Source organism: Cupressus sempervirens, chromosome 3 (genome assembly GCF_028749045.1).
Source record: "Cupressus sempervirens isolate cs-2001-9-10 chromosome 3, ASM2874904v1, whole genome shotgun sequence".
In the NCBI taxonomy this organism is placed as follows: Eukaryota; Viridiplantae; Streptophyta; class Pinopsida; order Cupressales; family Cupressaceae; genus Cupressus; species Cupressus sempervirens.
In genome coordinates this window covers 570961713-570975748 of record NC_143120.1, presented here as the reverse complement: position 1 = coordinate 570975748, position 14036 = coordinate 570961713, and the positions used below count along the sequence as shown (strand labels likewise).

Genomic DNA, 14036 nt, shown 5'->3' with positions numbered 1-14036 from the left:
TACAGCTATGAAATCGGGAGACGGGAGAAAGTGAAAGGCCATGACCATTGCACTCCACATACCCAACACTCTTACCTTTTCCTTTCCACCCTAAGCTGATTTAATACATGTTTGCATGAATTTTGTTGTGCAATTGTTATTAAAGGCTTTCAATTCCATTATTCTTACATCCTCTGTAATTCAAGCTTTTAAACGTTCTTGATATTCAAGGAGCAATTAATAACAGATACTTCAATTTCGAGCACTATAGTGAATAGAATCCGCATAATCATCAGCTAGGACATTTGCATGCTTCCTCACAGTCTAACAATCCTTAACCTGACCATAAAGCCAGCCTTTTCTGAAGGCTGCCATGGGAGACCACATCCCCTTTATGATCCAGCAGCCCTTTATAAGTACTTTTATATACCAGCAGTCTTTATACAGAGCGGACAGCAAAGGATCAGGAAAATCAGGGATAAAAGGCGTACAAACTATAGAGATCAACATGTCAGAGGACAGATACGTGAAATCGATCCAAATCTGCAACTTATCCCAAGAAAAGTGGCAGCTTCTGTACGGAATCCTATACAAAGGACAGGTAGAGATTTAACATTTCCAGTCTCGAACCATTCTGATTTCAGCGTGTTAGCAGGCTTTACGTGTTGTCGGTCATTCCCAAAAATTAAGTACATCGCTCCATACCATTTACTTCCTGGAAGTAGAAATTTCAGTTATCTGATTTATCATATTCAGATACCAAATGTTTAATCTAACTAATGTGTATGGCTAACGTCTATACAGCCACGAAAATGCACTTCCATACGAAGGAGAGGACTTAGTTAATTTTTTTAAAAGTTGGAAAAACAATGTAAAGGAAGTGCATTTTCGTGGCTGTATAGCCACGGGCATGTGTATGCATCTCAGTAGATTGGACTAGCTAAAATTTAGGGAAAGTTTATTTTCCTTCGTAGATACTTCCAACTTTCCACCCTCCATTATTGCTTACAAACGAAAACGCTTATTAAAACCCATGTACTCGAATTATTAAAAACATCGACACTTCAGACATCATGACCCATCGTGAGAGTGGGAAAACGCTACCTGATGTGCACAGATGCACTAGAACACATCATGAGGATGTCTCGCATGATATGTAACCATTTGTTCCAGTTTTCTGTCATAACTATAAGGAGTAAATTAATTAAAGCGGCATTTGAGCACAAACTCAATTCAAAGATGAGCTTACTTAAATTGAAGATTTGGTAAGTATAGACTTAATCTTGTCGCTTCACTAAAAACTTTAATCTTGTCACTTCACTACAAACTTTTAAAGATCTCTCCACATAAATAAAGGATTGCAGTTCCAAGGAGGCCATTATGAGAAATCACACTTATTTCTGTTTTTAGGACGCCTCGCAGAAGTGCACACAAAAAAAGGATAGGAAAAGCAATGGTTGAAGCAATCAATTGGGTGTTACCTGTTTGCAGGCGCAGTGAAGAGGGCGCTGCCTCTTCCTTCTCCTGTGTATTTGGAGGCTTAGTAAGAGCATAGGTGAGGGTCGTCCCTTCCCTTCGCCTGTGGCTACACCATCCAATGTTCAAAGAATAGGGTTTCACACGTTGTGCATGGCAATGGAAGCTTGCCTTACAGGTTAAAGGGTGAGAGAGGGCCCACGAAGCTGCGCCTGCCATGAAAGCACAATCAAGCGCCTCTGCCTTCTCCTTCTCTGTGAGTGAAAGGAATTACTGGATTCGGAACAGACAAACTGTGTAGATTTTCAGTTGCCACCAGCCACCTGCATGCTCTGTCTCTGACGAACGTGGAGGATGGTAAAGATCCCCCGGCTACGGATTTAATTGCTCGCTTCTAAATATTATTATTAAATTAAATTAGAGATACGCGTCGTGGAAGCCGCATAAATCTGTGAATCGAAACTCGTGGTTGGGAGGAGTGCAGTGTGGGACATACCGGCTGGATGCACGCCACGTTCACGATTTTCTAATACATTCACACGAGATCTACTTTTTTCTTAACGTCATGCATTGCATTTGGTTTACGGAGTGCCGTTCTACAGTAAGCTTGATTTGAACTAATTTTGATGATGATCTCAGCTGATTATGATATTTTTTATCCTTAAAAACCGCAATGTCCTTTCAAACTGATTTTTTTCATCTAAATAACTAATTCTTTCTAGAATTTTGTTTTCAGTGCATGTTATATATTATTATTATTATTATTATTATTATATATTTATATCTCACACATATCAACTCAATGCATGTTTACAAATCATTATATACTATAAATGAACAATATTAGTTATTATTAGTCCCTATCTATAGAGCTTTTCCAATGGCGTCTTCTAATTAAAATTTCAAATCAAAATTAATCAATTTGTAAAGTTGAAAACCATTTTATTTTATTAATTTATGCTTTTGGCAAGATACTATTGTTGTTTTCATTCAATTCAATTTTTCAATTTAACTGACCAATCAATTTAAAGGATCTTAAAGATTAAAAGAAACTTCAAATGTTTATAACTTTTTCCAATTTTTCATTATTTTATAAATCACATTTTTCACTCATTTTATTGGACTAATTTATTTTTAGCAATGAAAAATTCAATTTTCTCCAATAAAAATACAAATATTTTTTAACAACTCTATCATGTATTAATGAATGCATTAATTACAACTTTATCTTTTCCACATTTGTGACAAGTGGATTAACATTTAAAAACAATCATTTTTGTCTTCCACCTCACAAATGAATGTCTAATCAATATTAATTATCACTATCTAAATATAAATATTTTGATCAAATATAGAATTGAATGTTTTATATCTCTTATTTTAAATACATTTATTATTTAAGATAGATAAGTTGTATAATTTAGATATTTTAATCAAATATAGAGTTAAATGTTTTATATTTTTTATTTTAAATATATTTATTATTAATTTTACGTTGATGTTTATTTTTGTAAAAATGTTATTTCTTTAAATTTACACTATATTTTACTAGCTATCCTACCAAGTCGAATATAAAGTTAAATGTTTTTTTATTTCTTATTTAACCGATAGGCTATTTGTGGGAACTTTGTTCTCGAAAATTAAAATTTTGACGAAAAATTTGCAAGTTGGTCGGGAAAGTTGTCAGTTTGGCCGAAAAATTGAAAACCCTTCCTGTTAATTATTTGTCGACCAATTTTTTTTTTATCTCTCTCCACTTTTAACTCTTGTTTTAATATTTGTTAGTTGTTATCTCCACTTTTAACTCTCTCTCTCTCTCTCTCTCTCTCTCTCTCTCTCTCTCTCTCTCTCTCTCTCTCTCTCTATTTATTTTGTGATTTCCACGATAGCTCATGTTGTGATCTATTTATTTAACTTTTCATTTTTTAAATTGATTTAAATTTTAGTTTTTTATATTAGTTTAATTTTTCTTTAAATATTAATTTTTAGTTTATATAATTTATTTAATTTATTTAGTCAATAGAATATTTGTTAGACAAATTTTTTTTGTATTTCTCTTATTAATTTTTCATAATAGATTTTTTGATGGATTTTTTAAAATGATTTTTTTCATATTTGATAAATTTAATTTAAATAAATAATATTTATTAATCTATTTATAAGATTTTAGTAAATATTATGTTATTTAAATTAAAAATTATTAATAATCTAATTCGTTCACATAAGATTATATTTTAAATATCCACTTTTAACTATTGTTTTTCTTTTCTTATTTATTTAAAAATAATTACATTTGATTTTCACATTAGATTATGTTGTGATATCTATTTATTAAACTTTTAATTTTTTTAATCGATTTAGGTTTTAGTTTTTTAATTACTTTAAATTAATTTTTTATATTAGTTTTTTTTTTTCTTTAAATATTATTTTTTCACTTTCTATAATTTATTTAGTCAATAGAATATTTATTAGAGATGTCGCTATTTTTCATTTTTTTTATTTTTTTTCTCTTGTTAATTTTTTATAATAAGTTTTTTGAAAGGTTTTTTTTTAAATGATTTTTTTTTCATATTTGATAAATTGAATTTAATTGTAAAATCTTGAAATTATTGAATATGTTTCTTAAGCAATATTCAAATTTCCTAAATATTATAAATTTTATATCTATGTTTTAATCTTCAACTTTTTTTTCCTTTTTTTTTTAATTTTAAACAAGAGCTCTTGATGAGCTGGAGTCCCTACCTTTTAAATAAAAGTGTTGAGAGTGTAAAAAAATTAAAATAAAGATTTCACAATATTATTAGAGTATTCTACACAAGCACCCCTAAAATTATTAATCTTACTTGTTCAACTTAAACGATATATGACTTTTTAAACTATTTTATGTTTTTATATTGCAAAATTCAATAAAATATGGAGCCTTGATCCTTATAGTTTGCTTCTTTGTAGTTAAACACTATTATAGATCTAATAATTAGTTTAAAGAGTTTTTAATTCAAACTTTGTATGGAATGCAATGAAAATTAGTGTATTGATGAATACATTGTTAATCATAATTTGTTGTACCAATCTAGATCATCAACTACTCAAGCGGAGTAGTACTGGGATGCATGGCCTCCCTAGAAGTCCCAGTGCTTCACATTGTAAACGTAGATCCAATTGCATTTATTATCATAAATATAAGATGATGAATGTGATTTATAATAATATGAATAAATGTTATATAAGATTATAATTTTAGAAAAAAGAAATGATATATATTTATTTTTTAAATGTGTCAAAAGGGAGTCACTAATCTTTTTGCTTCCATGTGTTTTCTTTTGTATTCACCAAGAGAAAAACTTGATGGAGGAGAATGAATATTAGGATTACATTTTAAAATAAATTTGAATTTATGTTTATTTAAATTATAATATAAAAAATATACGAAATATTTAGTCTTTTAAAATTCAAAGAAAAGAATTTAAAAAACTAAAATGTATCACTTCTTAAAAGAATAGATTCAACTAATTTTTTAATACTTTTAAACTAATAAAATAATTTCTTAAGAAATCTATAAACATAATAAAAATTGACAATTTTTTGGAACTAAAGAAAAATAATCTAATTATATGTTATAGTTTATTTAAAATATAAGAAAATAACTAAAATATACAACATAATAAAAATATTACCTTATTTTGACTTGCTTAAATATAAATAATCTATCTTATTTATTTATTTAAATATAGTTTTTGTTTATATCATCATTTTAATTATAATAGAATTCAACATTTTGATTCCTTTCAAACAATAATTAGATTTCTCAAATACAAATTAATCTAATCAATATATTTGAAATAAGAACTCTTGCAATCTTTCTAATCTAGTAAAAACCCTTAAGTTCTAAGCAATTTATGCGAAAACATTGCAATTGCCTCCAGATAACAACTAACTTAAAAAAAATAGAACATGTTATCTTAAAAAAATAGAACATGTAATCGTAAAAACCACCACTTGCCACGTAAAAGTTGGAAGAGCACCAGAAATAAGCATTGATTTTTATAAAAAAAAACTTTCTAGAAACCCTTGCTATCTTATCAAAATATCTGTTCTGAAAAACATCTCTAACACAAATTAAATGCATCCTTATCTCATGAAATGAATGCGATAGTCTGTCTCTCCACAATTTTCGTTTATTTTTAATTTTCTCAAAAGTACTTGAACCCCCAAGAAATTCTAATTCAATCAATCAGAAATTAAGAATTTGTATTTAATAATTAAATTTTAAATACAACTTTTTTAAACTTTAGAAGATGACATGAAGTTAGGAAAAAATTAATTGGATTTGGGTTCCTTGCCTTATAAAGCCAGGGACCAAAAAACTTATATTTACATTATTTAATATTCATTCTACATTTTTCTCTTAAATCTCATCTCTATCGGCGCACTCGTTGCATGTACAAAAGCATGCAACTGCTAGTTTAATATATATTTCTTATTAGTTTTACATTGATGTTTATTTTTTACAATTGTAAAATGTTATTTTTTTAAAGTCTACACTATGTTTTACTAGTTACTATTTTACAATTTTGTTCAAAAAAAATTTATACCATTAATACCACCCCTCAAACTTACTACATATTTTGGTAATTTGATTCAAGTAATCAACATTTTTTTTTAAATTAAATATTTCAACTTATAATTGAATTGGTAGAAATGAGTAGTTCATTTATATAATATAATTTTTATTGTTATTTATATATTTCTTAAATAATAAAATTATTAATATTTTTCAAATTCTCCTCTATTATTCTACCTTTACTTATCCTTATAATAACATATCATTCTCTCTTTTAGCTCTTTCTTTGTATACTTCATTTCTATCTATAAATCTATATTTTCCTTCCTTTCTATCTATAAATCTATATTTTCTTTCTTTTCTAATTATATGATTAAAGTGTTTGTTTGACAGCTCCGTGCTTTTAGGCTCAAAGTAGCTGAAAAAGTTTATCATCACCAAGTTTTTGCTAAAAATTGTAACTAATTTAATTTCTCCTTCATGCAATACTACTCAACCACAAAAACATGAAGGCAAGAACTTTGGCTCATGCCCCCTTATTTCTAAAATTATTTTCAATCAATAATTCATGTATTCTAATTGGTCAGTGGCTATTTTGCTAGGGGTTATTTGTTTTTTTTTCGTTCATAAAAACAAAGAAATTCATGACTTAAATTCATGAAAGCTCTAGATGTTTCTAACAAAATCCATAAGTAGTTTCTACATGTTTCTAACAGCTCCTGCAGGTCGATCCCATGGGCATAACACTAGATTGTAGCTAGTTGGTGGCAAAACAAGACTGCTACTAGTGCTTTTCATGGGGTCTCGGCATGCAGTTGATCTCCAAGTCCAACCAGACAACAGACAATCAGACCTACTGCAACTTCTCCATAAAGTCCAATGATCTACAATTCGTGTTCACGACGCCCTACTCTTCAAACATAGATCAAACAAATTCAAAACCACCTCATCTGGCCTTCGATGCAGAAGAATCTCAGTGATTCTTTGAAAAGTAGAGCCTAGCCGTTAGGGCTATGGGAGTTTTCGTGGAAGACGTTGCGCAAGCCTTTGAGAGAAGCGTCGATGGCAGTGTTGTTGGAGTATTAGAGTCTAGGGTTTTGATCAATGAAAGGAGCAGAGGAAAAGTCTGCATATTAGAGGTTAAGCTTTATAGAGATGTAGTTCTACTAAGATTGGATCATGTTGTGGGCAATGTGGAAATGTTGGAAGACGCTATTTCATATGTTGCAAATTTTATGCGATTCCATCGCTTTGCGAAATCTACAGCAGAGGATGTTGGGATGGTCGAAAGCAGGCTCAATTCCATGGTGTTGGCTAGCAATAATGAGATGGTGTTGCTACTGATGAACGAGCCTGTGTATGGGACTAAGAGGAAGTCTCAAACTTATTTGGAGCACAACGAGGGCTCCAATCTTTAGCATCTTGCTCTTTTATGCGTTGATATATTCTCCACCCTCAAGGAGATGCGCTAGAGGAGTGAGCTTGGAGGATTTGACTTTATGCCCAAGCCTCCGCCTACTTATTATAAGAACTTGTGGAATAGGGTCGCTGATGTGTTGACAGAGAAACAAATGGAGGAGTGCGAGGAATTGGGGATTTTGGTTGATAGGGACGATCAAGGAGTGCTCCTTTAGATTTTCACAAAACCCCTTGGGGATAGGTACGTAATCTAGTTTTTTCTTTTTATTTTGTAATATTTTAAAACATTCATGTGGATGATTTCTTGTTGGAACAATAATAAGTTCATTAATGTCCTTTCCTAATAACTGGTTTTCATTTTTTCCTCTAATTTTAACTGTCAAGATTTTTGTTGGTTTTATTAGTCTTAAATCTTGATATGTTCAAAAAAATTCATTAAAGACACTTCTTCACATTAAATTAAATCTTTTATATATATTAAAATAAATTACTGTAAAAATAGAATATTTATATAATGTTTACATATTCCTAATAATTATAGTGTTCATATATAATATTTACATGATAACAATGATATTTTTAAAATATAAATCTATTACTCACCAACTATTAATAAGAGTGAGTCACATTTCAATTGAACTATATACTATTTTTTTTTAATTCAATTTTACTTTGGTTAGATTTGAAAAAAAAATAGTTTTCATATTGAATTTTATATTTATCAAGGTATCTTTTAATTTTAAATTATTAAAGAGTTAGTTGGATGCACTTTATTTAGAAATGATATAATTAAATTTTTTAAATTGCTTTTTTGAAATTTAAAAACTATTTCTAATTTGTTATATTACAATTCTAGAAAAATTACAACTTAACAATTAAATTCAAATATTGTAAAATGTAATCATATTATTTCTTCTCAAAATATGTCTTTATATTTTATGTATTATAATATTTTTAAATTATCAAGTACTTACAACAATCTCGAAAGGAAAAAAAATCTAATGCTCTTACATTCTTTAATTTATCTTAGATGTCTAACCCTAATTTTCTAACTAAATTGTTTCAATATTTTCTTATACACTTCATTTACTTTCTAGACATAGCTTTACCTATATGAATAAGGATTAGAATATTCTTGTGACCTAGATTAGGTTGAAGCAATAGTTAGTTTTGGTTGACTAAATCTTGGCTTTGGTTGACTTGATCTTGCTCATAATTGGCACCCTTGACATCTATTGCAACGTTATGATCAAACTTTATACAAATTATTATAAAGATTATAGGTATTTATCTTTTTCCTAAACTATAGGCAAGGACTCTAGCTTTACCAAAACTCTTGTTAGTTATTGTTGCTTTCCACCGTCTAAATCACCTAAAATATTTTTCATAGATATTTAACACATATTTATCTTTATTATTATATATGTATATATCAATATTTTAGAGTCATATATTTTCAACTCCTTAACAAGCTTATAAATGTGGTATAGATATTATGTTCTTCTAATTTAGTCGATAGCTTATAAATGTGGGATAGATACTATGTTCTTCTCAAAATGATTTTTTTTATGGAAAAATTGTTGCCGTTAATCTTTCTCATTAATTATTTACCAGTCAATTTTTATCTCACTCTACTTGATATTTATTAGTTGTTATCTTCACTTTTAACTTCTTCTTTTTAATGTTGTCATCTTTATTGATTTAACTTTTGATTTTTAGAATTGATTTAGATTTTATTTTTTAATTATTTTAATTTATTTTTATATTAGTCTAGTTTTTCTTTAAATATTACTTTTTAATTTCTACAATTTATTTAGTCAATAGTATATTTATTATAGACGTTGATATTTTTTCAAAAAAAAAATTCTCTTATTCATTTTCAATTAAATGATTTTTTTTCATATTTGATAAATTGAATTTAAATAAATAATATTTATTAATTTATTTAAAAGTTTTTGGTAAATATTATGTTATTTAAATTGAAAATTATTAATAATCTAATTTGTTCACATAAGATTATATCTTAAATCTCCAATTTTAACTATTGTTTTTCTTTTCCTATTTATTTAAAAAATAATTACTTGTGATCACCACTTTAGCTCATGTTGTGATCTCTATTTATTTAACTTGTGATTTTTTAGCCAATAGGCTATTTGTGAGAACTTTGTTCTTTGAAATTAAATTTTTGACAAAAAATTTGCAAGAGTTTGGCCAAAAATTTGAAAATCCTTCCCATTAATTATTTACCGGCCAGTTTTTATCTCCCTCCACTTTTAACTCTTGTTTTGATATTTATTAGTTGTTATCTCCACTTTTAACTATTTCTTTTTCTTTTTCTATTTAAGCAGAGAGGCTTCTACAATGGGAGCACATTTCGCTGTAAACAATCTAACATTTTAAAAAAAATTGACAGGTATTTGAACAGTTATACCACGTCCTTTATTGAAATTCCATTCGGACTTGACCAGCAATGCTTAACATTGACGTTTCCCATTCCCTCATTAACCACACTGTATTTTTGGTTTGAAGGATTTGATATTTCCAAACACTAAACACGCATCCTGCGAGTACGTAATTTCAAACATCAGGTAATTGCAAATGTCAGGTGAAGCCGGGTTGTCATCAAATAACAGCTTATTGTTGACAATGTGAAGACACATTCAGATGTTTCTAAATATATTTATTCATCATTCACTCCAGCAAGAAGAAAGCCAATAATCTGTTATGACAAGAAAACCAAACGTCTTGCCTTATGCTCCATTTTGACGCGTTACATATTTTCAATTCTTTGAAGTTGAACCATCACACATCAACATTAATCTGTTATGACAAGAAAACCAAACGTCTTGCCTTATGCTCAATTTTTACGCGTTACATGTTTTCAATTCTTTGAAGTTGAACCATCATACATCAACATTATATATGGCAAGAGCCTATTTTTTTTTCTATTCAACATTGTATTGAATGACAGAATTGATATTCTGATTTCTATTCAACATTGGATTGAGTAACAGGATCAATATTCTGATTTCTATTCAACATTGGATTGAGCAACAAGATCATTATTTTGAGTATGTATGTTTATGTGTTTTGATTTCTTCTATTTAAGAAACTTTTATTGTGTTGTTTTTTCTTATTTTCAAAGCTCTATAATTTCCTTAATTTTCCTTAGAAACTTTGATAGAATAGAAATTCTTCTCAATTAGAAACATTGCAGATTTGTATTTCTTCCATTTCAGAAACTTTTATTGTGTAATTTTTTCCTATTTTGAAATCTGCATAGTTTCCTTAAATTTTCTTAGAAACTTTGATAGAATAGAAATTCTTCTCAATTAGAAACATTGCAGATTTGTATTTCTTCCATTTTAGAAACTTTTATTGTGTAGTTTTTTCCTATTTTGAAATTTGCATAGTTTCCTTAAATTTCCTTAGAAACTTTGTTATATTAGAAATTCTACTCAATTGGAAAATTGCAGATTTCTTTCTATTTCTTTCTCTTCATTCAAAACATTGGATTTTTAGAATTTAGATATTATAGTATTAATTAATCTAACTTTTTCATTAGATTATTTGAATCAATGATTATATTCCTTTATCTATTATTAAAATAACATTACAAAGCTATTTGAAAATGGAAAATGCATGATAGATGATTTAGACACAGAGCTTTCAAAGTTTTAGGTTTTAACCATGGGATATATAATTAAGTTTCTAACATCCTTCTTTTAGAGCTAAAAATAGCAGGATTAATAATTTGGTTTAAGAATCTAGGAAGCGGATTAATAATGGTAATTGTTTGCAATTTTTTATAATTATGTGTTTTACAATTTTTAATTTTTTTTTAAATAAATAATTTGTTGTCAAGAAATATATTAGTATAAAATTATGATTTAGTTAAATTAATATTCAAAATATTTTAACAAGAATAAAAAATGTAGTAGTAGATGGGTTCAATGTTGTTTTTAGATTTGATCTTGTAAGATTTTAAATCTTTATATAAGTGTTGCATTCTATGAACTATCATCATCATGTTGAAGAGCAATAGATAGATTTTAGATTAACTAATTATATAGTATGGGTCATGTGAACTATTATCATGATGTTAAATAAAAGTAGATGAGATTTATATTAGTTATAGCTCCTACAAACTATTATTAAGATTTTCAACAAAAGTAGAAGAATTTTTAATCAACTAATTATATGCTATAGGTCCTATGAACTATTATTGTACTATTAAATAAAAGTAGATGGATTTGAGATTAGCTAATTATACTATTATAGGTTTTATCAACTACTATCATGATATTAAATAGTAGTAGAATAATTTAGATAAGCTCATTATACATCATGAAGCAATTTAAATCTAATACTTTAAAGAAACTCTTTAATAAAAATAGGAGTTATTTTTAAAAAAAAATCGAAAATTGATTTGAAACCAATCCATTATATAGTTTATCAAACATCCAAGTTTAGATAAATAAACATATATACACATGTACAATTATAATTAATTTATATATTTATAATGCATGATACATTAATTTTTATTAATGAGTAGTAATATTTTTAATAGATAGATCATTTTTAATATATAAAATTTTAGATTATACTATTTTTCATGTTATATTGTTAAAATTCAGATATGCTCTCAAATTATTGATATTAGAAAACCTTTTAATTTGTTTAGATTTATTTACTATATGGAGTAGGAAGAGTTGGGGTAATTTAGTTTTTAGGGAATTCTATTATTATTTGTTATTTTGATACTAACCATTTTAAATCCTTACATTATAGATATCAGAAAAAAATTACCTATGGATGCTCAACAAAATAATTTTGAAAACACTATCACAAGCCCACTTCTTGCAGACGACTCAGTGCAATCAAATCAAATTGCTCAAAATTATTTGGATAGATTGGGAACAATCATTTCTAAGTCTTGTAAAAAAATTACAGATGAAATTCATACTGCAAGCTTTCATGTTCGAGGTGTTCAAGATTCTCAAATCTTACAGATGGGACAATATACAAAGGAAATTCATGATGCATGGAAGAAATCATTTGGGTTCTTTGAATTTATGAAAGACATCCACTATGATGAAGAGCACATGGATGGCGAAAACAACCTTTTCCTCACTGATGAATTCCACATGTTTTTGCATCACTATAATGAAATCTAGGAGTCATATTATTTGACATTATCATTTTTTTTAATAGATTTGTATGTTTGACTTATCAGTTTTGATGAATGTATGTTTTTTTTTTCCTTTCTCTTAGATAAATTTAGTATTATACATACAAGACTATTTGGTATTTAGTATATTTGTAGATCTTCTTCTCTTACCTACACAAAAAGTTCTTTCTATATGTATGTGTGAATTGTTCAAATATTAATTAGAAATGAATAAATATCTATCTTATCTGAAACACAATGCCACTAAATTTATGTGATATTTTAAACCAATTTTATAAAAAATAGTTTACTAGATCTACTATTTTTTTTAATGTTTGGTTACAAATTTATTTCATAGAATTGAATATATCAAGTATGAATTTCCAATCGGATTAAGAAAGAAGACAATACCAAATGGAGCAATGAAGAGCATACCAGAGAGAATACCAAAGAGAGTATCATAGACGACGACGAGAACAAATGACACAAGTTGAAAGAGAAGAAGAAAGAAGAAGGAACAATGAAGTCCGACGACTAAATAATGCTAGAAGAAGGGTAGAATTGCCATTACAAGATTTGGAATTACATAATAGAGATAGAATTACTCGTCAGCGAACATCCGATGAAGTATCTCATTTTGAAACACAAGGGAGACATGAAGTTGATTTTGAATCAAGTGAGAGGTACAATCAAGCATTACCTGCATTTGTGGAAATGAGTCATCATAATGAAAATTCAAGAACAATAGAGTGTGTTCCTGAAACACCTCATCCTACAAGCCAAAATAGGATAAATTTAGTTGGACAAGGCAATAGAGAAAACATACAAAACCCAATTGAATTTCTTCAAGATAATTTCTATACATTTCAAATGCAGTTTCGACAACAACTGGATAGCTTGAGAATGCCACATATGTGTTATATTTGTTAGGAAAGCTATCTACGAATGAAAGTGTTCTGTACGTCAGAAGGTCCAGTATGCAATAGATGTAGACAAGAAAAGGGAAACAATAGATTTTCTTCTTTAAATAATATGGATCCAGGGCCACAAGCTGAGGAGCTTGCAAACTTGACCCAAGTTGAGGAAATGCTAATTGCACGTGTCAGCCCCATACTTCAACTTACACATGCGACAGGTGATCAATATAAATATAAAGGGCATACAATAAGTTTCCCACAAAATATAGAACATGTTTCCAATATATTGCCACACACAATAGACAATTTGCTAATTATTATTGTTAGACGAAGAGATCAACGTGGAACAAACTATAATTTTACTGTGAATAGGGATTGTGTCTACAAAGCACTCAAATACAAAGTAGAGCATGATAAATTTTATTCAGATGTCCAAATTAATGAAAATGCTCTCAATGATCTACCTAGAAATGTAGATGAAAATATCTTTGCCAGATTAAAGACAGTCAAT

At 28.0% G+C, this 14036-nt stretch overlaps 1 protein-coding gene and 1 pseudogene across 1 annotated transcript in view; one reads left to right on the top strand and one right to left on the bottom strand.

The window, feature by feature from the left end:
• SS1 (glycogen/starch synthase, ADP-glucose type) overlaps positions 1 to 1808 on the bottom strand; it is a 70232-nt gene extending 68424 nt beyond the window's left edge. Inside the window, exon 1 of the mRNA XM_089820966.1 lies at positions 1461 to 1808. Within this exon, the coding sequence (XP_089677092.1) occupies positions 1461 to 1674 (214 nt within the window). The 5' untranslated portion in view covers positions 1675 to 1808. The remainder of the gene's footprint in view (positions 1 to 1460) is intronic.
• On the top strand, positions 1673 to 7689 carry LOC149567708 (4-hydroxyphenylpyruvate dioxygenase pseudogene; annotated as a pseudogene).
• Positions 7690 to 14036: the final 6347 nt, after the last annotated feature.